Here is a 25,795-nt window from a genome sequence, read left to right on the forward strand (position 1 = left end):
CTGAGGTGGGAGCCCGGGGCCTCAACTGCTGGCAGCAAAGAGGCAATGTCTGGATTTCAGAATGGTATTTGGGTTTAAGAGGCAGGTTAGGATTTTAAACTTCAAGGCACACATCATCTCTCAAAGGGGTTAAGAATTGTAAAGGCTGGCAAGACAGTTAAAAAACTCCACACACAAGCTGTTTCGTCAGTGCACAAGCCCTGGTTTTATAGGTAAATCAGCACCAAAAAAAGGATAAAAGCAGCGTTTTAATAAGAAATTACATCGAAGTTACAAGTTACAACAGACCCACCAGCTCTGAAAGAACTCTAGATAGGAAAAATCACACAATTCCTATAACTTACAAGAGAAGCTTACTCTATGTGAGACCGTCAAACTCTTCATTTCCGAAACAAAGAACTGTTAGCATCAAAGGAACATTTTCCAGCTGGCTCACTGTGATTGATTTTGGCCTTTCCCTCGCTTTATGCACTAAAAAAAAATAGCCTCTGCACCTCCATAAACCAGAGCTCATCAGCCAAGAAGAGACTTTGTTGAATATTTGGTTTTAAAAAAACAAAACCAAGAAATAAGACAGTAAAGTCATAAATGCTCAGAAGATATATTAAACATTCAATATGGAGAATACACAGATTTACACAGCAACCCTGTTCAATACAAACAAAGTACAACTCCTGATCCAAAGCCTTGAAAAGCGGCCCATTCACTTAGTCCAGCTGACTTTAGGAATGTCGTAATGCTCAGTCAGAGTATCCAAGTGCCTGTTGAAGTCCTAGGGGAGAGAAAGAGCAAGAAAACGTTTAATATTTGGCGCTAACATCCCCACCACTCAACCACAAGCCTCTCTGCCTCTCCACTTCTGTGCTTCACAAAGGTGAAACAGCTCCTCCGGCCCGGCAATCCTGCGTGCTGATAAACACACAGCGGCTTGAGTAAATCGGCATAATTTAGCTTACCTCCACCCTCTGCTTATGGGTTTTAGACGCCTTCTTCAGGATCCTCTCCATTTGCTGGAGGAAGACACAAGAGAGGCCGGTTACTTCCAGCGCTCGCAGCCCCTCAGGGCCGCAACTGAGGGGTCAAATGGGTTTTTTAAATCCCGCCTTGAAGCCCTCAGACGGGGTCTGGCCCAGGCTGGGCAGCCTTACCCGCTTCTCCTGCATCTTCTCGTACGCCACCTGCGCCGGGGTCCGCTTGTCCAGGCCGCGCTTCTTCTCCTCCTCCTGCTTCTTGCTGCTCACGATCTGCTCCAGGATCTGGGCTTTGTCCTTCGCCTTTTTCTTCTTCCTGGGGGCAGAGGGCAGTCAGCGCTCAGCCCGGCTGCCCGCCCCGGTGCGCGTCCGTCCCCCGCCACCCCCGGCTCCCCGCCGCCCCCTCACCGCTTGCCGGCCCCCAGCCCCGCGCCGCCGCCCTTCAGCCGCAGCGGCCCGCGTTGCACGGCCTCGTAGTCCGCCATCTTGGCTCCGCCGCACCGCGGCGCCCCCTGGCGGCGGCGCGGGGCCGTTGCCGCGGCAACGCGGAGGCCGGGGGCGCGGTCCGTGAGGGGAAGCCGCGAGCGGCCGTGAGAGGAAAGTCCCGGGGTCCGCGCGGCTCCAGGAAAAAAACAAAACAAACAAACAAAAAAAACCAGTCCCAACCCTCCCCACACACCATGTTCCACGCCGAAAAGAAGAATTCTCAGTAATTTTGGGTTATTTGAAGGCGCGCCGATGAGTGAGGCTGGCGTTCCTTCTCTGAGGGGAATAGATTCTCCACAGGACAGCGGGGCCCACCCAGCTGGACGGTAGGAATGACCAAGAAATGGAGGTTTTACAACCTGCCTGTGATCAATAAATAAGGCAGCCTGCCATAAGGCTGTAATTGTGCAGTCAGTTCCTCTTTCTACCCTTGTTTTTCATCTTTCATACAGCCTGTAACATCACATTTCTGTTCACATGTATAAACTATATACTGACATGTATTTTCAGTATAAGGACCATATAGGTACCATTATATATTTATCATGGCACACTAATAATAGTTAACTAGCGACAAGGTGTATTAGCAGATAATGCAGAATAAAGGGAGCAAGTGGACTTTATGCATACTACCTCCAGTACAAACTACCATTAGAATTAGTGAGAAGGAAAGGACAAGGGGTTACTAACACTGTTAGCAATTTATAGCATTTGGTGTTAATTCCTAAAGAAGAAAGGCATTGCAAATGCTTTTGAGTTAACTTACCATATCTGGAGGAATGAAAAAATACGATCCATCAAGTCTACCTGCTGCTTCAAAGAGACAAGAAGCTATTAGTCGTTTGGCTAAATACTGTAACATGAGTCTTTGTTGTGCACACAGGAGACAGGTGAGTGATGCTGGATAAGAGCCTTAAGTAGCCGAACTAAAGATTTGATGAAATGCTCCTATTATGATACTTTGCGGCCGGTGGAATAGGGAAGCTGGTTACTTGATCCTCTGCTATACCTGAACCTCATTGTTGTAGCTTTTAATAACTGAACATCCGGACCTCCTATAAAGCTGCCTTTGAGGAAAGAATGATGGGACAAGAATCAGCATTCAGAGCCAGAAATGGGCAACAAGCAAACCATTTTCACTCCAGAGCAACTGGATGCATATCAGGTATAGAACAAACTAAATGGTTGTTTGGACAAAACACTGAATAATCTCAAGAGCTTTTTAAAAAGAATCTATTTTAAGAATTATAAAGCAGGAGTACAAAATTACAGGAAATATTTTAGTAACATAGTTTGATTCTCATCAAGAAGGGCTATAAAATACTCTTTTGCCAAAAAGAATGCTTAGCCACATATATTACGATATATCTTTATTTAAGTCACTGTATGGGAAAAGTTTGGGCCAATGCATTCTAGAAATTGTCATTACATGTTATACTTTTTCTTATTTCATAGGACTGCACATTCTTTACAAGGAAAGAAATTCTGAGGTGAGTCCTGTATATACATTTTGTGGATAAAAGACAGAGAATGCTATAAAGACAGATTATATATATAGAGTGAGGTATTTAAAAAAAAAAAAATTAATTTACTCACATTTAAAGTGATACCTTTGTGCAATCTGAGCATTTTTGTTTCTTTTTTATGTACAAACCCTGTGTTATCTAGCCTAAACTGAGCCAGTATTCTAAATTTTGTATTAAGGTACTAGCCTCTCTCTATTTATCAGAAATAAATGTAAAAAGTTGTATATTAGTGCATACTTTGCCAGTGACATCTACATTCCTCTCCCCTTGTTTTAGGTGCTTCAAATTATACTGTTACACTTTGGAATACTTTGCCTGACTTATAAAAACCTTAACTGTTGTGTCCAATTTTCTTCACGTCTTCTTGTAAATAATTATACTGATACTCTTAAGTGCATTTTTCCCAAAGCCTTCATATGCCTTATTGAACACTCCATTTAATCTCTGGCCAGAGGATCTGATAAAGCCAGGTTCAGTATTCTGTTCATGTGGGATTGAGAGTCTTCACTGAAAACCTGAACTTGTCCTCTTTCAGTAAAAATACTTACCCAGATAGTAACATAAGTTATAAGATTGAAGTTGCATTTGCCATTCCTAACCACTGGGCATACTAACAGAAAGGGAATGTTCAGTTTCTGCATCTCTCAAGGTAGCATCACAAATTACTTGCTAATTTCTCTGAAAGGCAGAACACAAGTGAGAATTTTGTACTCTTTAGACTCTTGATATCTGTGTATGAATTCTATACAGGATAAAATATGAATGGTTCTGTAATAATGGAAATCTAAAACCATCTGCTTTTCAATGTAGTAAATAGAGGCCAGAACCATAACTGTCATTTATTATTGATATGAATCCTTTTAAAAATTCTGTCCTATTGTTTTGTTGATAGTACCTGTGAATGGGAACCTTAGTCTAGCACAAGAACTGAAGCAAATAGCATGCTGAAAAAGTGATGAATACTTTCAAATTATTACACACTTTATCTTGAACCTGAGTTCTATGAAAAAAAAAGGAAGATCCCTGGGGTAGATAAAAACCTGCTAGAATTGGTCCCAGATCTTTCTTTATGCCCATGGCTTTAGGCATTCAGGGTTTTATTCTGAAATTTACACTGAATCTTTCATGCTTCAGTTGAAGCCCATTATTTTTGGTCACATTCATTGTGGACTTAGAAAGTGGACTGCTGCAAGTTTTCCTGTGTTTAGAAAATGATCAGGTGGACCTTGAGGGTGAAGGTCTTGTGCTCCTTTATCATAAACACATAGATGGTGACTACACTATGCCCCTAAGTAGCTAGCAACATACAAGGAAATGTGAAACTCTGTAAAAATTGGGTTTCAGATACACAGTATCTAGCCGTTTGGCCTGCTGACTTGTGTAAGCATTTTCACCTGATTGTTCTGTGAGCATAAAGGCTTTGTATTTTTCGCCAGTTATGCTGTGTTGCTCTTTTTAATACTGTCTCTTCCACCAACAATTACAGAGTATACTAAATGTTATTTAGTGACTGATATCACCCATCTGGTAAAGCATGCAAAGTGTGAAGAATGATACGGAAAAGGCAAACACATCCTTCTCGGGGGTCTAAGTAACTTGTGTCCCAAACAAGCCTTTCTTTCTCTTTCAGACTGTTTTACAGATACCGGGATCTAGCCCCACAGCTAGTTCCACCCGACTACACAGATAAACCCGACGTGACTCTTCCCTATGAACTCATTGGCAGCATGCCAGAGCTGAAGGTACAGAGCGAGGAACACACCTAGAATCAAGTGACATGTTTCAGTTTAATCTACCCTTTTTAAATAATTCATTCAGTACTAATTGCTGAAAGGTTGAAATACAAATACATTTTGGCTATTGAAGTCAAAAGTCTTTCTGGAAGCTTCTAGTCATTCCGTGACAACACCCTGAAATTGCACAAAGGTTAAAGAAGGCTGCAGCTGGGTCTACTTCTGATACAACTTTAGACAGGAACATAATAACAGAAAGTAGAATATTTGCCAAAAAGGGGTTGCAACAAAAATAAGCTTGCTCCAATTGTGTCTTATCTGCGCTGAAATAAATGTTAGTAAAGATGACCTTCTCTTGCTCCCGTGTTCTATTTCCCAGGACAATCCATTCCGCCAGCGCATAGCAGAGGTTTTCTCAGAAAATGGAGACGGCAACATGACTTTAGATAATTTTTTGGATATGTTTTCAGTTCTGAGTGAAATGGCTCCCAGAGACTTGAAAGCTTATTATGCTTTTAAAATTTATGGTGAGTGAGACATGCATAAAAAGTAAATTTTGGGGAAATCCTGCAGCTTCATGTAGGGGTACAAAATACTAATTTTGTCACCATAACAATTTCTAGTTAAGTATGATTTTAACACAGCCTTTCTTTCCATTGCATTTGAATGTCTGGTCTCTCTCCTAGAAACTTCTGGTCTTTATCCTTGTGCCTCTTACTTATTTGAGATTCGGATTTACTACAAAATTTACAACCTGAAATTATCTGCAGTTTTCAAGAGCTGATAAACATTTAGGAAATACTTCTGTCTGAGGGGCTGCTTGGAAAAGTGCAGCACAAGGGATTTGGCTGCCCATAAATCTGTGGGGTGGTTTCAGTAGGGAAGCACACTTCTAGCACTTTTCTACAAGGACAAATTTTGAGACTTTTTTGTTTTGGTTTGTTTTAATGGTGCCATTTTCAGTTACTTTCATGATCAGCTAAAGCCAAACAATATATCAAGGAAACTTCTTTTTTTTTTTTTTTTTCCAATATAAATTGTACCTGATTCGGCAGAGGTGTTAAAAAAAAGTGAACTCCCATCAGAACTGAACAGCCCATTCTCTTCCTTTAACTTCATACTATTTCTTGCCTTTAATTCAGTGGTACTGATTTGCTAGAATGATTTAATTATGGCTAGGCTATATTTAGCCATTAAACTATTTACAATTGTTGCTCTTCTGCATGATATAGAGAAATTATTCCAGGATTTTAATTTTGTTATTGAATTTTTATAAGGCAAATACAGGTAACAATAATTTCTGATATGAAAGTTCTACTCATATAAATACATTGTGATCTGGGAACCAAACCCTTCTTATTAGGTCTTGGCAGTCACCCATACAAAACGCTGACTTTTTTCACTTTCAATTAATTTTGTTTCCTTTGACAGATTTTAACAATGATGATTACATATGCAAATCAGATCTAGAGAAAACAGTTAACAAGTTAACCCGAAATGAACTTACCCCAGAAGAAGTTAGGCTTGCATGTGAAAAGGTGATTTATGAAGCAGATGTGGACAATGATGGCAAGCTGTCTTTGGAAGACTTTCAGCATATGATAATACGAGCTCCAGATTTCCTCAGGTAGTACTTGGTTTTAATTTCCAACACAAGCTGACCCCTAGGTTTTCTGTCAGAAGCCTCAGAAGTGTGTGTTTTACATCTCCTCAGCCATTACAGATCACCACCCTTCCCTGACAGCTTCTAGCAGAGCTGCTGTCTGCAAAGACTAGGAAAACAGATGCTTGGAAAAGGCGTGGAGGCTTCTTGACTTGCTTTTTGAACCTCTGATGTATTTTTTATGTGATAAAAAGTCCTCATAACTTAAAAAGTTAATATTAGCACTTAGGCTCCATTGGTAAGTAGGTGAGATTAGCTCACCACGCGTAATGTAGTCTTAGCAGGGCTTCTGATGCATGTCTTGCACAAAGCAGCACTCCAAATCTTATGTTTATTTGATGTACCTATTCTTCGCAAGTGCTTTGCAAAATAAGTTTCCAATTTATTGTACAGTCATAGGCTTACTTGTAGCAAATCCTCTGAATAGAGAAGAGCGATACATAAGTGATCGTTACTTCCTCTTTTTAATAGCACATTTCACATTCGAATCTGAAACTAGTGAAACGTGCAGAGAGAAGTGCTTCTTGAACCTTTGACAACTATTACTTCACCTGCGACTACTGTCCACGAGAGAGCAAAATGAGAGGAGCAAAAAGGACAATTTCTGGTAACTGAACCAGTCAGAGAACTGTCTCTTCTTTACCTCTTTAAAAGGAACAATTAATTAAGCTCTTCATCAAGATTTGCCTGTAATTTAAGTGTCCATCTCCTTCCCCCCACACCCCAGCAAATCTGGACTAGACAGTGAGATGGGAAATATTTTTTCAAAGTTCAGGTACCACCAGGTAGTAAATAGTCTTAACAAATGGTCCAGTGAATCCATTTGCTATTCTCCCAGTGCGTCACAGAAGCCCATTACAGGTTTCAGAAGAATATAGAGAAGAGCCCTCTCTTTCTGAATTTGTAATGAAAAGTCAGCATAAAGGACAAAAGAGCCTACCCTGGGTTCCTGTCCCTCTTTTCTATTTTTAGAAATACCTTATTTTCCACACAAGAATCTATATGCCCAAATGATGAACAGGACTGACAAACTAATTTTGTAAAATTCTCTTTTCATAAGAAGTTTATTTATGCAGTGCTCAGGGTCCTGTACAACAGAGTAAAAACATACATACTGTAATAAACAACAGTTTTGTTTTTAATATAAACATGAGAATCAATGAGAAGCATTTAAGAAAGCAGTTGTAATGTGGGAAGGGTGGCAGCCAGAAGTGGTCATTCTAAAAACACAATTTACAGTTATTTTAAAAAATATTGGGATGCATTAAGTTCCCTTCAAAACAAAGTTGTAAGTCCCAACTCACGCTCAACGCAGAGCATATGATTCCTGCAGAAAGGCTAGAGCCCAGCCCACTAAACCTGTATTACCTACAGAAACAAAAACTCCAATGGTCAGTGAGAGATGGGTCAAAGAATAAGGCAGCCTCAAATAATCAGACTGCACGTTACCATTAATGTTCAATTGAACAGATCTTTACTTAGTCTATAAATGAAGACAGAAGTTAGTCATCATTCTTTCCCAAGCCCTATGAACTTCCATTACAGAGACCATCCTCTGCGTGGCTGTTTGCCCATTTCCTCTCCAGCACAAACACCAGCCATTTCAAGTCCAAGAGAACAAGAAATCACGGCAGCTTTTGAGCATGATCATCAGCCAAAGACACTGCCACCACCACAACAAAACTCTGAACAATTATCAGCGAGAGGATTAGCATCTCACGTGAGAGACCAAATAATTTTCAGCAGCATTAAAGAGACTTACAATAATCCATAGGATTTATAAATCTGAGGCTGAAAGTCTGATGCTGGCATAAGGCTCTGATGTCAAGGAACATTAGATGTGCCCATCAGCACAGGACCTAGATAACGTGTTAAAATGGCAAAGTGTTTAAACACCAGTTCCACCATTTACTGACAGATGAGCTACTGAGGTCCACACCTGACGGGGTGAAGACTATCTGAAATATTGCAACCAGCCTCAAAAATAAGGTCACCCACAGAATTTTATGATACTTGTTAAAATAAGGGAATTTGAGAACATGCTCAACAATGGGTTTGGTTCTCTACAAACCAAGTGTTAATCAATGACCTGAAATTTTAGTGGCATTTAGACACCAAGAATGTGTAGTAAGCACAATTTTTCAGATCTACTTAAATTCCCCAGTTTTACAAATTTTGTATCCAATTTCAGACTTTTTCCTTAGTTAATGAAAGCTTAGCTATAAATACATTACTGTATGTATTTATCCCAGTACCTCTTTTGATCACTGTGTTTTCCATAACATTCATACTTAAAACCCACAGTAATTTAATTATGAGATGGAAACATCAACTACATATTGTACTTCTCCAAGATCTAATGTCCCTATTTAGCGACACACAGCCAAGCATACGTGCAACTGCAGTGTCTTTAACCTTTTCCCATCTTGCATTTGCATTTTAGGTTTCATATTGCTTACACTGATTTAATTTCTGTGTAGAGTCTGTACACCCTAGAAGTACAGTGATGACTGTAGTCACAGTAACTATATGAAACTTCCTGAGATTGGGCAATAATGTAGTTGTTCATTGAGTAAAACCAATCATTTGGTAAAAGGAAATCATGCTATAAATTAGGTACATAAACATGTGCAACAACCAACATAACTTTAAACAACAGATATTCACATAGAGTTACCTTTAAATGCAAAAGAGTAACTTAAGATTTTGAAAATGACTAGCAAAGAAAATATATCACACTTCCATCCTTCAAGTTTTCTCCCCATGTAAATTAATATGGTATCCTTTCTCATCTCAAGATGAGTTACTGATTTAGATGCTGTCGACGGGCAACACCCAGCCTCATGCTGGACAGCCCGTAAGACCAAGTCAGACTAATCACTTCTTTTTCCAGTCACTTTGAAAAATGTCTGACTGTGACATCTGGCTACACGGAAGTAGGAGGATGGATGTGAGAAATGCACATTTTCTACTAAGCCAGAAACAAATCATTAAACAGATCAGTTTTGTGTAGGAAAACAACAGTCAGACCATGACTTAATCACCTCCCCAATTCTGCCTCAATAATTCCTTGAAGCACACACAAAGTCTTTCTTTAAAAGCATCCTTATCTCAGATAGAAGCGTTGCTTGTCCCATCCATAGCTCTGTTAACTACGCTTGGAAGCATACACATACAGACTAGAAGGCTCTTCAGTAGCTGAACATGATTTTATCCTACAAATACATCCACACGTAATCCACTACGGTGCATGTTCTCCAAGTCCTTATGCTAAAAAGCCACAAGTAAACAAAAACACCCCACCAGAAGGTTCTGGTCAGAGGAAAGTTTTACATATGATTTTAATCATGAACAGAGCTCATTGTAATCTGCTAGCTATTTAAAAAAAAAAAAAAAAAAGTTAGTAGCATATAAAATGCATTTTTATAAACTAGTAACTTACACAGTAAAATTTCCTTTTTCCAATTTAGAAAAACAGGCAATATTCCTGTTGAGCCCAATTGCACGCTGCAGATGTATAAAGTTTAATTATGAATCTGATAGATCTTTAACTACAGTAACACTTGTAAGTGCTACTTTGAGGCCAAAATATAATACCACAATCTTGAAGAAAACAAAACTGGTGAGTAAATTCATTAACTTTAAAATCAGCTTTAATTTTACCCTTAAGTGCAGTTGTCAATGTAAACAAAGCATGTTAACAATTCCAGTGAGTTGCAGGACACAGCTGATGTGTTCATTTGAATTAAATACACCATAATTCCAAGCACTTGACAGCAGACTCTGAAGTAGCTGGCTCTTACTGGCTCCTTTTGTCAGACTAATTAAGAGTCAGGCTTACAGCCTCCAAACTGAGAGCAATTAGCTACATAGGAGCTCTACTTGGCTGTTACATTTTATACATCGGAATGTAATAGACTGTGTTTATAGGAATAAACACACAGAATATTTCCACTGAGGACTAAACATCATTTGCATTGATGCATGCTATTAACAGGCTTGTTGCTGCTTGAAATCTGAAATGATCAATAGAGCAGCAAGGTGAATCTCAGTTTAAAAAAAGTTTGTTTTCAGAAAGTGTTCATATGTGCAACATTTATTTGCATATGTGAGCAAGTGTGCATGAGAACACACAACTGGAAGCAGTGCAATACGTTTTCTTGTCACCATTTCAAACTAGCTACATCATGATGGATCTGAAGTCATTTTCAACTGGAGAAGAAAAAGCCAACCATCATAATGTTACAAATTTTGAGTAAGTGTCCCTTCCTGAACCACAGTCTGCTTCTCTAAGAACAGACGACAGATCATCCGGACTCACTGTCACCATCATCTCCTGTTGAACACGTCTAAATGTCTGGAGCACTTAATTAAGCGCTGTCAAGTCTAAGATGGATAAAGTAATTCCTGATGGTAAGGATCCATTATATTTACAGCACACTTTGGTTTTTTAAAAAAATAGAGATTCCTTTGAGGAGGATTTTATCTTTTTTTTTTTAAAAAAAAACTTCAATTGTACTTGTGGATTGTCTAGAATAACGCAACGGAATAAGTAACAGGCAGATAAAGGATTTTCTCTGTAGTAGCAAAGAGATGGAGATGCAGAAAGCTTCCTTCTACCTTCTGAAAAGGTGTAAGCCTGTACTGCTTACATAAGTGCATTTATTTGATGTTTTGATGCAACTGTTCTATATGCATCTATAGACATGGATATGCACATGAATCATGTACACATACCTGTACTTTATTAACATTGGCATTTCAGTTTCTTATTTTGATCATAACTTAATCTTTCTGATTTGGATACATTACAGATATGAAAAAAAAGATTGACGCCTGTCAGCAAAGGTGCTATATCACAGGTCACATCTGATCTGTACTTCCTCTGCTAGACAATACACATGCCCAGTGGCAATCTGACAAAAATAAACTTGTTTCATCTCCAAAATTGAAGAGTCAGACAATTCTAAAATAAACAATTTCTTATTCAGATGGTCACAAAGTGACAAGGTATGTTGAAAATGCTAAGTCCACAGACAGAGGAAATCTCACTCAGAACAGGCACAGTCCAGTCGGGTTGAGCAGATGCTCAGCTTAAGGCCGTGTCCCTCACAGAAGAACACATCGGAAAAAGCTGCTTTTCTTTTGCTGGTCTGGTGTGATTTTGACTCCCTGGTTGCTGCCTTGTGGGCTATTGCCTTCCTGAAGACGCAAAGAATATTAAGTTACTTATACTTATCCGTACTTCATCTATTCCCTTTGTTGAATCAAGCCTGCCATACACAAAACCTGTTACTAAAAGCAACGAGGGTCTCCACTCGTTTATCCAAGCCTCACACCGGCCACTACAAGTCAGAGAACTGCATCTGCTGCTTTTGGCTTCGACTAACTTGCACTGCGCCTCTTCTTCTTTCTATAAACTCAAAGACAGCTGAGATTAAAAAAAAAAAATAATTACTGGACATGCTTGGCTCTTGCTGAAACTCTTAGGAATTGTCAGCAAGACCCAAAATACCCGAGCTCTACCAGCACGTCTGGTCACGTGAAGGTGGAATGTTCAGTAAAAGCAGAAGGAATGTTTGTCAGCTTTGTTTTGTGTGGAACAAACTGACACTGATAGATGTTTATTTGTTGTACAAAAGATAACTCAGTCATTTCTCAGGTCGCTTTCACAAAAGTTATAAAAAAATTAGTTCTTTACCTATTTTTAAACATACTAGCTTGAGAACTACCCTGCAGTATGAAGTGGGCCTCCTTTATGTCCAATTTACGATTCTGGTTTTCAGACTGCAAGAGCAAGAAATACCATTAAACTGCTCTACCACTCACTTGACATTCAATAAAACAAATAAAAGATAATTTTATTTAGAAAACCTCAACCATCGCAGCTAGTTCCTGAAACGCAGACAACTGTTTATAAGCCTAAAGTCAGAGCGTAGCTTGACAAAACTAAAAATTAATTTCTATAATCCCCATGAAAGAGACTACGAAATATTTTTTATACAGTTGTTATTTGGTTTTTGGGTTTTTTTTTTTTGTTGTTTGTTTTTGTTTGTTTTTTTCCTCTTATTTAAATACAGTGTGGATGAAATGAAGGTTACTCACCAACTTCTTGTCCATTTTTGCTTTGATATCTCTTGCAAGAGTGAAAAATGCCTGTGACAAGTAAAACAGATAAAATACCTTCTCACATTTTTGTTTAGCAATAAAAGCTGCCTTCCCAAGTTTCTACATATATTGAACTCCTGAAGAATGTCAAGTTTTCAGGTTCCCCCCCAACCCCCCAGGTTTTACGGCTCCTTTTCCAACTCCCCTGCTTCCCGTCTGAGCCTGGAAACCACCCACGGGAGGGCACAGCTGGGGATCAGAGCGGGAAAACGCCACCCTTTATCAATCCCGTTATTGAGTGCAAAGGCATAAGTGGAGTTTCTCAGCTCTAACACCCTTGTGCTATGCTCTAAGCACCACATTCAATTTAAATAAATTTGCGTAATGCCGGTTAGACAACACCTTCACAGAACGCCCAGATGTGGGCTTACTAACTCACGTGCAGTACTGAACAACTGATTTTCACACCCAGCTGGGATGGGAAGTGTTCCCACTGCTTGTTTGCACAAATAAGACCGTAAATTCAAGCAAAAGGTTACAGTACTCACATTCTCTATGTTTATATTTGCTTTTGCACTGGTCTCCATAAATTTAATTCCAAAACTTGCAGCAAGCTAAACAGAAGCAGGTTTCACGTTAGTTGGATAATTGCAGGAACAGGTCTAAATACATATAAATAAATATAAATAAATACCAACGGTGCAGGATCTGCCCCTCTGACGTGATTCACAGCAACTTGGGGATTTACTCAAGCAGAACAATTTTCAGAAATCAGGAACTAAATCTCATTCCTATTAGCATCTACTCGTGCTGGGGTTTGCTCTTCTGCTTTATACTCTGCACACATTTTCATCTGCTCCTTTGCCTTTTATTTTTCTTGCATAGATATCTTGTCAGTCTTGCAACATGTCACGCGCAGAAGCGCTGTCTCTACCTTGGCTGAGTAAGATCTAACGCCAAAAAGACAATCCTGTCTACCTCGTCTCAGTGGCTTTCAGCCAAAGACACATTTCCTCAGTGTCAAACTCCACATGCTTTTTCTTCTTCTTGCTAAGAAAAAAAGTCCAGCTCGCTGCTCTGCACCTGACAGGTCTTGACCAGGTCATCGACAAGAATTCTTAACACAGACTCAACTTTTTATCAGAGTGGGGAAACGTACCGCAAATACAGCTCGGGAAACGTTCCACAGCCCCGCTCAGAGATGCCACCAAAGCAGCACACAGACAGTGACAAATGCAATTTTTATACTCTAGAAAGTCTTAAGTTGAAATACATTAAAGCCACAGCACTTACCTTCTCCCCTTGCTCTCTGGAAACTTGTCTTTTGTCATTTGCGTCACATTTGTTCCCAAGGATCATTTTTTCAACATCTGGAGAGGCGTGCTGAGACAGAAACAGAGCAAAGGCTTTGGCTTGTTTTTTGGTGGATAAATATTGTCAAAAAGACAAGTACTTAAAACGAAGTACACCAAGTACTTAAGCGGAAGATGCTGGTGCTAAGCATCTTCTGCAGATCTACAGGCTCCCCCAGCCCAGCGTGTGCTGCACGACGAGAGCTCTCTGACCGCTTGTGGTGGCAGAACATCAACTTTTCGGTGCCCTCGTCCCGAGCCGGGCTGCAGCCCCGCCGCCGGCCCTCGCGTGTCAGCACAACGGGCCCCTGCTGCCAAGACGGGCCCGGAGGGGTGACTGACTTTCATTCCATTTATTCTCCAAGCACCCTTCAGCACATGAATTCAAAAGAAACTGAAGACTTCTGAAGCGATTCAGTTTCAACTGCTTTTGGAGGAAGAAACAGCATCTGTAACATTCAGTAAGTAAATAGAGAAATTACCTCTTCGATATTCCTGACCCAGTTCCGAATATTTTCAAAAGATTTTTCATTGGTGATGTCGTAGACTAACATAATGCCCTGAAGATTAAGAAGGAGAGAGACTGTTTCAGCTAGTGCCAGTTTAAGCAGGAGTTAAAAGACTTATCTGTAGCAGAAAGCAGCAACTTAACCAAGTCTATTTTTCAAACAGCTGGTTCAGCTCCACGTAACATTTATGGGCAGTTTGGGCTTTGCTGGGCAAGGTGTGTGTGCAGGGTGTGTGTTCTGGGAGCGGGTCACGGAGCGGAGCTGCCTCTGGGAGCTCCCACGCTGCCCCAGCACAGCTCAGAACAGGGCCGAGCGCTGCTGTAAATATTTAGCGAGGCAGGGTTTACGTGTTGGCAGACAATTGTGCGCGTTCCACGTTAAACCCAGCTGATCTGAGCGTGGAAGCTGAGCCGCCTGGTTTCGGTTTAGCCCGGCCCGCAGCGCTCCTACCATTGCTCCCCTGTAGTAGGCGGTTGTGATGGTTCGAAATCGCTCCTGCCCGGCAGTGTCCCTGGAACAGAGAGAACACGGGGGCTCACGCAAACCGCCTACGCCACCACGCTTGTGTCAAAGCCACCAGAAGTTTTAATTAAATATCGTTGAACCAGTCTTTAGACACACTAAAACGAGTTAGTCTTAGTTTCTAAGACACCGCACACTGCTGAAGGGCACAACTGGAATAAAAACTTAACACCGACATCACCACCCCACACTGCCCCAACACCCGGCTAACAGGCGTTAACTTCAGAAGAAAAAGCCTTACCATATCTGTAGCTTAATTCTCTTGCCATCTAGCTCTATAGTTCTAATTTTAAAATCAATACCTGAAAAGAGAAGCAACCAAATTACTCGGAGTTTCTGCCGAGGACCAAAGTCCCACTTTCCCTTCCAGTGTGAGCGCTCAGGAGCGCGAGCGGAGCGCCCTCCCCCTCAGCCAGCGGAGGGGCCGGCGGCTCCGCAAAGGCAGCGGCCGCGGCCCCGGCCCGAACCGCGGTCACGGCCTCTGGCGAGCGGCGGCGGCCGCAGCGCGCCGAGGCCGGGGCCGGGCTGTTCGCCCCCCGCCAACCGGGCACCGAGCCTCGGCAGCCGCTGAGCTCCCCGCGGTGGCCGCGACCCGACCCCTCGGGGGGGGACGAGCCGCCTCCGGGGCCCGGAGCCGCCGCCCGGCGCCAGGCGGGACCCCGGGGCCGGGGCGCAGCGGCCGCGCGGGGCCCTCACCGATAGTGGAGATGAAGGTGGCGTTGAAGGCGTCCTCGGAGAAGCGGAAGAGCGCGCAGGTCTTCCCCACGCCCGAGTCGCCGATGAGCAGCAGCTTGAAGAGATAATCGTACGTCTTCGCCATGTTCGCGGGCACCGCCCCTCCGGCCCCGCCCGCCCCCCGCGCCGCCTGACGGGCCGCGCCCGCCGCCCATCACCGCCCGCCGCGCGCTTATTGGCTGATCCCGGCAGGAAGGGCGGGGAGGCGGCGCTCAATTGGCGGGCGGCTTGCGCCCGCTGTGGAAGCAGCGGCGCGATTGGCAGGCGGCCCCGCGGCCGTTGCGTCACTTCCTGCTGCGGGCGGAAGGCGCGTGCGGTTGAAGAGCGACGTCACGGCTTTACCCGCCCGCAGCTTGACGTGGCGTGCTGGTCCGTGACGTCACCCGATTAAAAAAAAAAAACCAAACAAAAAAACCACAACAAAACACAACAAAAAACCCCGGAGACGACTTCGGTACTGTGAGAAACCGTTTAATATGAAACGTCACTAAGAGGGTGACACTAGTGCGGGGGTACAGCTGCTACCGGGGTTTAGATAAAAACGACTACTCAGCCGCGAGGAGAAGCTACAGCCGCGCATCCAGAACCCGCGGGAAGGGAAAAGCCGGGCGGCCCCCACAGCCCCAGGCACGGCTCACGCCCCCCATGGAGGGACCCGAAGCCCTCAGGGCGTCTGCTCTGTTCATAACTTAACTGGTTTTATCCAGGATACGAAAGAGAGAGAGAGAGAGAGAGAGAGAGAGAGAAACGACACAGTAAATGCAGAGACGGGTCTCAGGTCTGTTGGCCGCTGGGAGTTCTTTGCCATTTCATATACAGTTCAGTTCGTTTAGTGTCTGGTCCAGTGTCTGATGTAACCCCAAGTTCTCTTCTTTTGCTTGAGCAAGTTTTTCTAGGGAGAAAGAAAAAAAAAACCCACCAAGACTTAAACCACATTATTTTACAGCCTTTTTTCTTGAAATAAAAACCATGATTACTTACCTTTACATTCAAAAGAACACTAGAACCACATCCACAAAACGGGGCCAATGTTTTTGGTAATTGCTCGCATTCAGTGCGGTTTTTGGATGCATCTTACGTGACACGTGACAGACTTGTGTCACGATTTATCAGACACATCCTTTGGAGTTTTCCTCGTCCCAAGGGTTTAACCAGGCAGGTGGAGCACCACAAGCACACACCAAAAGCACTCGGAGCTTTTCGCTGCCGCACGTGCCCTCGGCAACACCAAAACTCCGGCGTTTGCCAGCGCGCCGGGTCCTGCCCCGGCTGCCGGGGCCACCCCTGCTGACTGCACCTGCCTGCCCCTGGCGTCAGGAGCTGGCCGTGTTTTCAGTGTCATCACTAGTGGATTTTACGTGAAGCATAAGGAAATAAACCCCAAAAGCTGAAAGGTAGAGGTATCTTGTTTTTATTGAGCTCAGCTCTTACAGAGGAGATCGAAGGCTCGCTTGTGGGAGTTGCACAGAAGCGACAGGTATGACAGGCCAGAAAAGCGTAAGAAATGTAGCGAGTGAGAGCGGCCCCGGCCCCCCTGGTGCAGATCACAAAGAGGTCATGTCATTGAGAGCATGGTCAAGCTCCTCACTGATCGCTTTGTACTTCAGCTTCTGAGCGTACAGCTCGTCTATCGGTCCCGAGGGCGGAAGGCACGTTTCAGCAAGAAATGCAGAAAAACAGTCCAGAGAAGAGGCGCAGAGAAGGAGACACGGAGACAATCAGAAGGCAGCAGCCAAAGCAGTTGGGGAGGAAAGAAGAGAAGAAAACAGATGCGTAATTGAGTATTGGTATGAAAGCCAAAAATCCACACAGGTGCCACATCAGAAGCTTCATCTACATTTCCTTTCTTTTAACCTCACTGAATTATTTTTCAGTGATCGGATTAAGTGGGGCTCTGAGTCCGTGTATCTGTGAGTGGCCCAGATCGGGTTATTGTTACCAACTTTTGGAGACAGAACCTCTCCCAGGAGAGCTCCCCCCAGCCAGGAGGCACCGCGCGGGACACACCTGTCCAGGGGACGCATCGCGTCGGTCTGTCAGGATGCCTGGCGAGCACGTCTGTCCTTTCCCAATAAATCTAATACCCGCTCCTAGAATTTTGGTTTCTGATTTGAATTTGACAACTTTTAAATGAAACTCGGGTAATTTCATACCTTCCAGGTCATCAATAGACTTTTCCAGTTTGGCAACTGTTCTCTCCGCAAATTCAGCACGAGTTTCAGCCTAAAAAAAATTAAGTAGATTAATTAGATGCTGTTAAAAAAATTATGCCAAAATACAGTTTGGGCATGAATAAACTTACTTCTTTAAGCTTGTCAGAGAGAATCTTGATTTCTTCTTCGTATTTATCTTCTTTTTCCGAGTACTGTGAAAGCAATAAACACTCTTTAAGGGAAATTGTAGCAATAACAATAAATGTTTATGAAACCGTGACCTATTTATAACCACTTTTCCTTTTACAGCAGCTGCAAACACCCTTTCCATACTCCTCTTCACCAAGACACATTACCAGGCTTACCTTCCTGTGCGGCACAGAAACAGCTGAGCGCACAAGAGAACGGGATGCCTTTCATACTAGACTAGCCAGAAACAACTCTTTAATGAAATCAAGAGTTTCAACCATTTTAATTATTAAGAGGGCAAAACCCACAAAAAGAGCAACATGAGAAAATGGAAAGCAGTCAGCAGGTGTGGGAAACGGAGCTTCGGGTCCTGGCTTGAAGCAGTGCTGCAGGTAATTTTGATTACTGACTTGAGTTTGGGCAGAACTGATTCAGTGTTACCAACAGACTGTGACACTCTGCTAAACTCTTTCACTTTCTTTGTACTTCTAGATTATGAATTTTATTTACAAGTTTTGACTTTGCCCCTATCCCTTAGTTTATTGAAAGAACCAACCTTTTCAGATTGAGCTTCCAAAGACTTCAGGTTGTTAGTCACATTCTTTAACTCCTCTTCAAGGTCACTACATTTACTATAGGAAAAAGAAAATTATAAATTACTAATGTCCCTGTTGTGACTTCATTTAATTTTCAAGAAGGCTAAAAATACAAGGTATAAAATAATTATAAGTCTAAAAGGAGAAAACTGGACATATAGGGTGCAAAAATGCTTTTCTACACACATACAGATTTTTCTAATAAAATACAGCTTTGACCTTACTGTATTCTGAACCGCTTCCATGTATATGAAGTTACTCACACTTCAGACACCTCTGCGCGCTCTTCAGCTCTTTCCAGTTCACCCTCCAAAATAACCAGTTTACGGGCAACCTATAAAGAGAAAATAGCTTTATCAAGCCAGTCTGTGATTTCTTACACATTTCTCTCAGAGCGTTACGCTTGTGCTTTCCTTCTGAATGATGGAGTTAGATTAAAACGTACATGCATAGACATGACAGACTTATTCCCCAAGTAAGTTAGATTTTGCAGTGGTTTTAGCATTAAGTATCTAAGACGCTACAAAGTCACTGTTAAAATTACTCCTTTTTGGGAACGTTCCAAAGTCAAGCCATCACACAGCAAAAGCCTACAAAGAATGACTAAACAAGAATAACAAAGTTGTTCACAGTTCTCCTGTATGTTTAATAATTTCCTTGTCCCTTTTACCTCTTCATATTTGCGGTCAGCTTCTTCAGCAATATGCTTAGCCTCCTTCAGTTGCATTTCCTGAATTTCCATTTTCTCTTCATCTTTCATTGCTCTGTTCTCGATAACCTTCATTCCTCTGCAGAAGTCAAAGCAAGTGTGTTTAATGTAGAAGCACTTTTATCTCAAAGGTCCTAAAGTGGAATTCAGTATTTGTAACCAAAAAGTGGCCCGCTGTGACCATGCTATCATGTTCTTCAAGGCTAACAGAATTACTTGAGCGTATAAAAAAGTACCAAGTCTCCGACCTGCAATCCACATTAGCACATGAAGATATATATATATTCAATTTTTTTTATGAAGAAAAAAAAAAAGGAAACACACCTCTCGCTCTCATCCGCTGCTTTCTCTGCCTCCTCCAGTTTCTGCAAGGCTGTGGCCAGCCGCTCTTGGGCACGATCCAACTCCTCTTCCACTAGCTGGATGCGTCTGTTCAGAGCTGCCACTTCACCTTCAGCCTGTGTGAGATACAACCCCCCAAAACTGAGTTTATGTACAAGCCACTTGCTGGCTGACAAATGTTCTCAACTAATCAGTTTTCCTTAAAACTGCAAAAGCTTCTCCTTGGTATATGCAGGGAAGCTCTAGGAACCTTCCTGTCTCTGCTTTTTGTTTGTTTAAACTGTGGAATCTCAGGAATTTCAAGGTATCAAGAATGTGCTTCTCCTTTCTTTTTCAATAGTACTTATCATTCCTGCCATACAACAAAGGATTTGACACCGATTGCCAGGGGAGAACTATTTTCAGACCACAGGGCTGGATCTACGCATTGAATTGAAAAGTTCAAACCTGAACTGCTTCCACAATGGCTTGTTCCAAAAACTTCACAGTGGATTTCTCTTGGTTTCATCACAGATTGCAGCAATATCCTGTCACAGCACACTGCTGAAGTTAAAGCCATTTCATTACCCATTATGGGCTCCTGAGCCTGCATATGCTGTATAATCTTTACGCGGTCGCTGGGCAGACACAGTTGGCCTCAGCCTGGAAGAGTCGGTCTTTGGAACATAAATAGGGCAAAATTAGGTATGTTCTTAAACGAAGTTCACTCTCCTTTTTCATTGCTTTCTGTGGTACTTAAGAAATTAGGCAGAAAGCATTTCTTAATAATAAGGTCTGTTTATTACTGAATAAACTGGACAGTAATTGGAAACACTATTAACCTTTAAAAAACAGACTAGCTAATAAATGGAGAGGTTGGTGGGAGAAATGTTTGCGTACAGACAATATGAAACAATTGGTGTCCATAAATACATTGTGTTTACTAAGATACGGCTCCTTTAATTGATTGTTATTTGAAGGAAAATAAACCCCTACTTCAATAACTGCCAGGTTTGCACACTCAGTTATCCCCAAATCTGAGCATGATTGCAAAGCATATTTTTTTTTTTCCCTAAAAAAACTTTTACAGGCTATAGATGCTGGAAGGGCAATTGTTTTATGCTTTATGGTAAACACTTTGAAAAAAATGCTTGTTTTGCTGCAGCTTCGCAAATTTGGTTACTGACCGCCTCTCCTAGGCTAGAGGAAGTGGTTTCCATTCATAGCTGTACCATCTTGGAAAGGATTCCAGTGACTGATCCAAATGGAAGCTGACCCAGGATTCCTCTAGTCATAAATTATCCAGCATTTCATTTGTTTTCTCCCCAGTGCTATGTGTTTAACTTTCTCAGTTTACACACAAAAGCATCGATCATGTAGGAAACTGGCATCTGTTATGTGGCAGCCTGCAACTCCTTCCACTACACAGGACACTTTTAAGTCATATTTTAATTAAGCAAGATTCCAAAGCTATGGAGACGGGGCCACTGGGAAGCTGGAGTTAGTCTGGCTCCACCTCTCCCAGAAGCAGCCCGCAGTCCTTATACGGTAAAACTAACTCGCTGACATGTGATAAAATAGCAGGAAGATGCCGGGAAGGCTGATCACACACAAATCTAAGTGAAACCAGCTGTCCGGCCTCGGGAGAGCCGCACATTAGTGGGGAGTTCTCGTTTCTCTGTGAAAACCAGGAGGGAAAGTTATTTTCCAGCAGTTCGGACATTTCCCAGCTGTGCTGGAGCCAGCGGTGCGGCGCCGAGAGGCGGGAACTCCCCGCTCGTTGTCATGCAGCGCTTTTTCCCAATTAAACGGCCATTTCCTACTAAACTCGCAACCGCTTCCCGATGCCGAGCGGTGGTCGCAACGCCGTTTCCGAAGGGAACGGCCCCAAAGCGCGATAAGCAGCGGGAAGGAGCCGCCGCCGTGCCCGGCGCCCCCGGAGGCCGGAGCGAGCGAAGCGCTGCGGCAGCGCCAGCGGTTTCCGCAGGGAGTTTGCGGAGCGGAGCGGAGCAGCAAGGGGGGCAGCTGAGGAATGAAGGCAGCCGGCGGCCGAGCCGTCCTCCCGGAGCAGGGAGAGCCAGGCACGCCCCAGCGAGAGAGAGCCAGAGACAGGAAGGAAGGAGCAGGGCAGCCCGGGAGAGAGCGACCGAGAGAGGCGAGCAGGCAGCCCGGGCGGTCTCACTTTCTCCCGCAGGTCCCGTTCCAGGTCCAGCTCCCGCTGGAGAACCTGGGCGCGATCCTCCGCCTCATCCGCCTGTTGCTGCAGGCACTGGATCTTCCTCTTCACCGCTTCCAGGGAGCTCGGCGCGGCCATGGGCGCGGCGCGGCGCGGGCGGCGGGCAGGGCGCGGAGGTGCTGCACGTGGCGGCGCGCGGCCCCGCGCCTTTCAATGGGCCGATGACGTCACGCTGGCTGGAGGTGGGGGGGTGGTGACGTAGCACTGAGGAGTCGGCGCAAGCAGCGCCGGGACAGTGGCGGCCCGCCCGTTCCCTCGCAGCGTCCCGCGGGGCTCCTCGGGGCACCCCCCCTTGGGTGGGGTCCCGCGAACCCCCCGGTGGGTCCGTGCCGCCTTTGGGCCCACGCAGACACGAGCGATGCTGAAGCGAACCCTTCTGGCGGCAGAAGGAAGGGGAGCCGGGCCTGGCCGGGAAGCCGAACCGCATCCGTACGCTGCAGCAGAGCCCGGCTGCAGTCCCAGCTGCCCTGAAAGGTCACCCTTGTGTTTACTTCGATTAAAGGAAATTTCGCCTTTCCGAAAGAATTCCCGCCCACAAACGCTTCCCCCCGCGCCAGAAAGGGGCGCAGTGCTCCGAACCCCGCGGGGGGCAGCTGCCTGTGCCGCACACGGGGTGCGCAACAGCCACCCCAGCTCATTTTGGATGGGCAGGCAGGAGACGTACGTACCTGCATGGTAACACTGTCTTTCCTATATCCCGATCAAAATGCTGCGATACAAAAATCCTCAGTGATTCTTACAACCAATATACTACACACAAACTCCAAACCACTGAGAGCACAGTTACAGGCAAACATTAGCAGTTGGTACGTACATCAGTGGCCTTCTTTTCAGCCTGCTCTAGTTTTTCCTGGGCATCTTTGAGAGCCTCCGAGTACTTATCCAGCTCATCTTCAGTTCCTTTCAACTTTTTCTGCAGAGCTACCAGCTCATCTTCTACCTTTCAAGAGAGAAAAAAAAAAAACAACAAACAAACAAACACAAAGTGAGCATTCTGATGTATTATCAGTTACAGTTTAATATGGCTAAGACCTCTCTTTACTAGTAGTTTTATCCTAACATAACATACAAAGAGTCACAAAAGACCAGATTAAAGTTCTGTTGGGTTAAGTGTTCCCAGACTGACTGGTAACAGTTGCCAGCGAAAGATCATTAAAAACCTGTCACTTAGCACAACATTCCCTGACATTGTGCACACAGGATTCCATTTAATACATAACTTACAAGCCCTTTTTCTCCTCATTTCTGTTTTGGACTGTACAACACCCTGCAGCAGCTAATTCTACAGCATAATTATAAATGTTTTAAAATTATGTCCTCTTGTTTGTTCTACCACTATTACCTGATGATTTCTTAGGAAACTATTCAATTCCTGTATAGCTAGAAAAAACGAGCGGTTGTTTCCTAATCATCTTTTGACATTGTTCAAGACACTTCAAGCCAAACATGATGTTCTGGGAGCAGGAGGAAACAGGTCTGGCCTGTGACAGATCCTGCTGGAAACAGGAGTGGGACTCGATGACCTCTGGAGGTCCCTCCCAACCTGAATTACTCCCTGACTGACTGCAGGCCAACAGGGTCTGCTCCATCCTAGCACGAGGTTCAGCCTCTCTCCTCCATACCATATATATCCATATTGTACGCTAGAATGGTACTATTTATAACCTGCTGGGAGACTGTTTAATGACAAACTGTCTCATGCTCCCTGAAGAATTTACATTATCAGGAAGCTTGCTGATAAGGGTTCCACTGCAAACCCATCTGCTCCATCATTTCATTTGCAATACAAACCAGTTCAGTTTGTGGAGAAATGGATTTAACCGTTTAGCTCTGCCTTCACATAATTTTAGTCTATCAAAATATTTTACTCAAAATAGTTTGTGTTTTTGTGCACTGACTTGCTGCATTCTAGCTTCAGAGACAGCTTTGATGACATTTTTGGTAGCATGCCATTCTTGAACATTGTTGTGTTGCTTTTACTCAGAGTAACCAGATAGTGAGAACTGTGTATGCTTGCTTGGATGCTTTAACGGAGGGACAGCAAGTGGGATGAAGGAGGTGATGCTTACTTTGTGTATGACATTAAAATCACTACTTGAGTACTGTGCTCACATTAGAAAAAAAAAAAAAAAAAAAACAAAAAGCTGAAAAAATTGAGACAATTCAGAAAAGAGGAGTAACATCAAAGATTTATTTTCCTCTTTTAGCTTTTTATTATGTATTACCCTCATATAGATACTTGAAAATTACCACAAGTGTGTCATTCATCAGTCTGTAGAAAATCGCCTTTGATAACTAAATGTAAAGGAAGCCTAAGCATTCAATCACCATTAACCGCTTTGAATAACAACCTGCTGTGGCTCTTACAGAGAGCAGAAAGATTAGCTGGGGAAACTGTGGCCCAGCAGAACAACATCTTATCAACACCTCTGAAGCCAGGAAAGAAACAGCGACTATGAACACTGGGCACTGTGTGCAGCTCGAAGTTTACTGTAATGACGCAGCAGAGACAAGTAGTTTTCCTTATGGTGTGGGGTGGAACAGGAAGACAGCAGCAGCTGAAACTTTTGGAAACATTTTTCCTGTTAACTAAATGGATGATTAGTTGAAAGTTTAGTTACATCATCCAGGATCTCAAACTGAACTTGAACATAAGAAATATTTGGCCAAATGAATATTAACATATTATAGCATTCTAGATGCAGTGGAAGCAGCCACATTTAGAGAATGTGAAAGGAAAAGACATGGTAATTTTACAAGCAGTGCTATAAGAAACTTGAGTGTAGTCAACCTGCATTTCAGTATTGTTCTGAAAATACTACAGCTCAAGTATGAGGTAGACACCCAAAATAAAGAACATTGAAAATGTAAAATAATATGAAAATGTTGTCACTAAAATTCAGTTAAGAGTTTTCAACTTAAGATATTTCTGATTATTCTTAACAAAAAAAAAAAAAATACAACATACCTACTGTTGAGTCACAGCTGGCACCACTGAAGGGCACTCTATATACCAAGGACTACTCAAAAGTTAACTTTATTAATTCACTTGAAGGAGAGGCTCAATTAATGTTTAGACAAAGCTGACCCTTTAGGTGGTATTAACACTAGTCCTACAGGTGTTCAAGGCATACAGCTTTGATTTGGAGTATGTAAGGTCTTTTCCACGGAATCACAAAAAAATTAAGGCAATTATGTAATATTCAAGAAAACTCAGTCAAAGTACTCGTAATAATCTGTGGATAGTGCTAATTTTACAGACTCTGATGGCTGAAAAGTTAATACCTAGCCCTGGCTTTATGAGTGTAACATTACAAAAAGGCGAAAGATTTAAAAAGATTAACAGAAAAACCCAAATTCAAATTATTTTGCTTTCCATATCAGAAAACTGCAACATAGTATTTTGTTACACTTATTTCCATAGCACATACACAATCAGCGGTTCTATTTCTACTTACCTGTTTGCATTTGTCCTCAGCTGCCTTCTTATCCGTTTCAGCCTGCTCTGCTCTGTCAATGGCATTCTCCTTGTCTAACTTCAACATCTGCATCTTTTTCTTGATAGCTTCCATTTTTGCTAAACGATAGGTTGTATCTGTTGCGCCACTAAAAGAATTCCGAAGAGTAAAGTTTTAGATTTTTAACAGCTTGGGCAGAGACAGAAGTTGTACCCAGCCAAGTCACAAAGAAAATGAGCTCAAGTGGTTGTAGGGAGCTTTAAACCCAGAGACCCCTGGACAAAACCCAGATCCAGTGGCCTCTTCTCTGATCTTTCATACACAGCCTTTCTAAGGAATGAGCTGGAACAGACTCACTAGAGGAATCTTCACCACTCCATCATCTCCTTATTTGGGTCCTGTTTTCTTAAAGAGAAAACTGTTTCCATTTTTAAGCTTCTGACAGAAGCAAAAGTGTTGACATATGAACACATGCTTGCAAGAAAGCTTATTAGCACCCCTCCATGTTTGCAGTGCAATTAAACAGCC

The 25,795-nt window shown here is 43.0% G+C and overlaps 4 protein-coding genes across 10 annotated transcripts; 1 reads left to right on the top strand and 3 right to left on the bottom strand.

Moving 5' to 3' along the window:
• Nucleotides 1-181: 181 nt before the first annotated feature.
• On the bottom strand, nt 182-1,506 carry FAM32A (family with sequence similarity 32 member A). Its single transcript, XM_042794591.1, has 4 exons — nt 1,380-1,506; nt 1,149-1,287; nt 957-1,010; nt 182-772 (listed from the first exon to the last, which is right to left on the bottom strand). Exons 1-4 carry the CDS (start codon nt 1,454-1,456, stop codon nt 704-706), a joined length of 339 nt encoding a protein of 112 aa, XP_042650525.1. The 5' UTR covers nt 1,457-1,506; the 3' UTR covers nt 182-703.
• Nucleotides 1,507-1,598: 92 nt separating this feature from the next.
• Nucleotides 1,599-6,940, top strand: CIB3 (calcium and integrin binding family member 3). Its single transcript, XM_009963201.3, has 7 exons — nt 1,599-1,783; nt 2,486-2,622; nt 2,913-2,947; nt 4,614-4,725; nt 5,096-5,243; nt 6,148-6,343; nt 6,851-6,940. The coding sequence occupies exons 2-7, from the start codon at nt 2,572-2,574 to the stop codon at nt 6,870-6,872; spliced, it is 564 nt and encodes a 187-aa protein (XP_009961503.1). The 5' UTR covers nt 1,599-1,783; nt 2,486-2,571; the 3' UTR covers nt 6,873-6,940.
• Nucleotides 2,153-15,712, bottom strand: RAB8A (RAB8A, member RAS oncogene family). 4 transcript variants are annotated; one of them, XM_042794589.1, is made up of 8 exons: nt 15,567-15,712; nt 15,112-15,172; nt 14,799-14,859; nt 14,322-14,399; nt 13,781-13,870; nt 13,036-13,101; nt 12,485-12,535; nt 2,153-2,270 (listed from the first exon to the last, which is right to left on the bottom strand). In XM_042794589.1, the coding sequence occupies exons 1-8, from the start codon at nt 15,688-15,690 to the stop codon at nt 2,220-2,222; spliced, it is 582 nt and encodes a 193-aa protein (XP_042650523.1). In that variant the 5' UTR covers nt 15,691-15,712; the 3' UTR covers nt 2,153-2,219. The 4 variants fall into 4 exon arrangements, with proteins under 4 accessions (XP_042650523.1, XP_042650521.1, XP_042650524.1 ...); XM_042794587.1 differs by lacking the exon at nt 2,153-2,270 and adding an exon at nt 7,425-11,581; XM_042794588.1 differs by lacking the exon at nt 2,153-2,270 and adding an exon at nt 11,588-12,166.
• A 348-nt stretch (nt 15,713-16,060) lies between these two features.
• Nucleotides 16,061-25,396, bottom strand: TPM4 (tropomyosin 4). 4 transcript variants are annotated; one of them, XM_042794738.1, is made up of 9 exons: nt 25,268-25,396; nt 22,624-22,749; nt 19,577-19,710; nt 19,214-19,331; nt 18,807-18,877; nt 18,504-18,579; nt 17,908-17,970; nt 17,759-17,828; nt 16,061-16,497 (listed from the first exon to the last, which is right to left on the bottom strand). In XM_042794738.1, the coding sequence occupies exons 1-9, from the start codon at nt 25,379-25,381 to the stop codon at nt 16,415-16,417; spliced, it is 855 nt and encodes a 284-aa protein (XP_042650672.1). In that variant the 5' UTR covers nt 25,382-25,396; the 3' UTR covers nt 16,061-16,414. The 4 variants fall into 4 exon arrangements, with proteins under 4 accessions (XP_042650672.1, XP_032850605.2, XP_042650671.1 ...); XM_042794737.1 differs by lacking the exon at nt 16,061-16,497 and adding an exon at nt 17,001-17,232; XM_032994714.2 differs by lacking the exons at nt 22,624-22,749; nt 25,268-25,396 and adding an exon at nt 21,756-21,986.
• Nucleotides 25,397-25,795: the final 399 nt, after the last annotated feature.

This window comes from Tyto alba, unplaced genomic scaffold (assembly GCF_018691265.1).
Source record: "Tyto alba isolate M040663 unplaced genomic scaffold, T.alba_DEE_v4.0 Super-Scaffold_20000042, whole genome shotgun sequence".
NCBI lineage: Eukaryota > Metazoa > Chordata > Aves > Strigiformes > Tytonidae > Tyto > Tyto alba.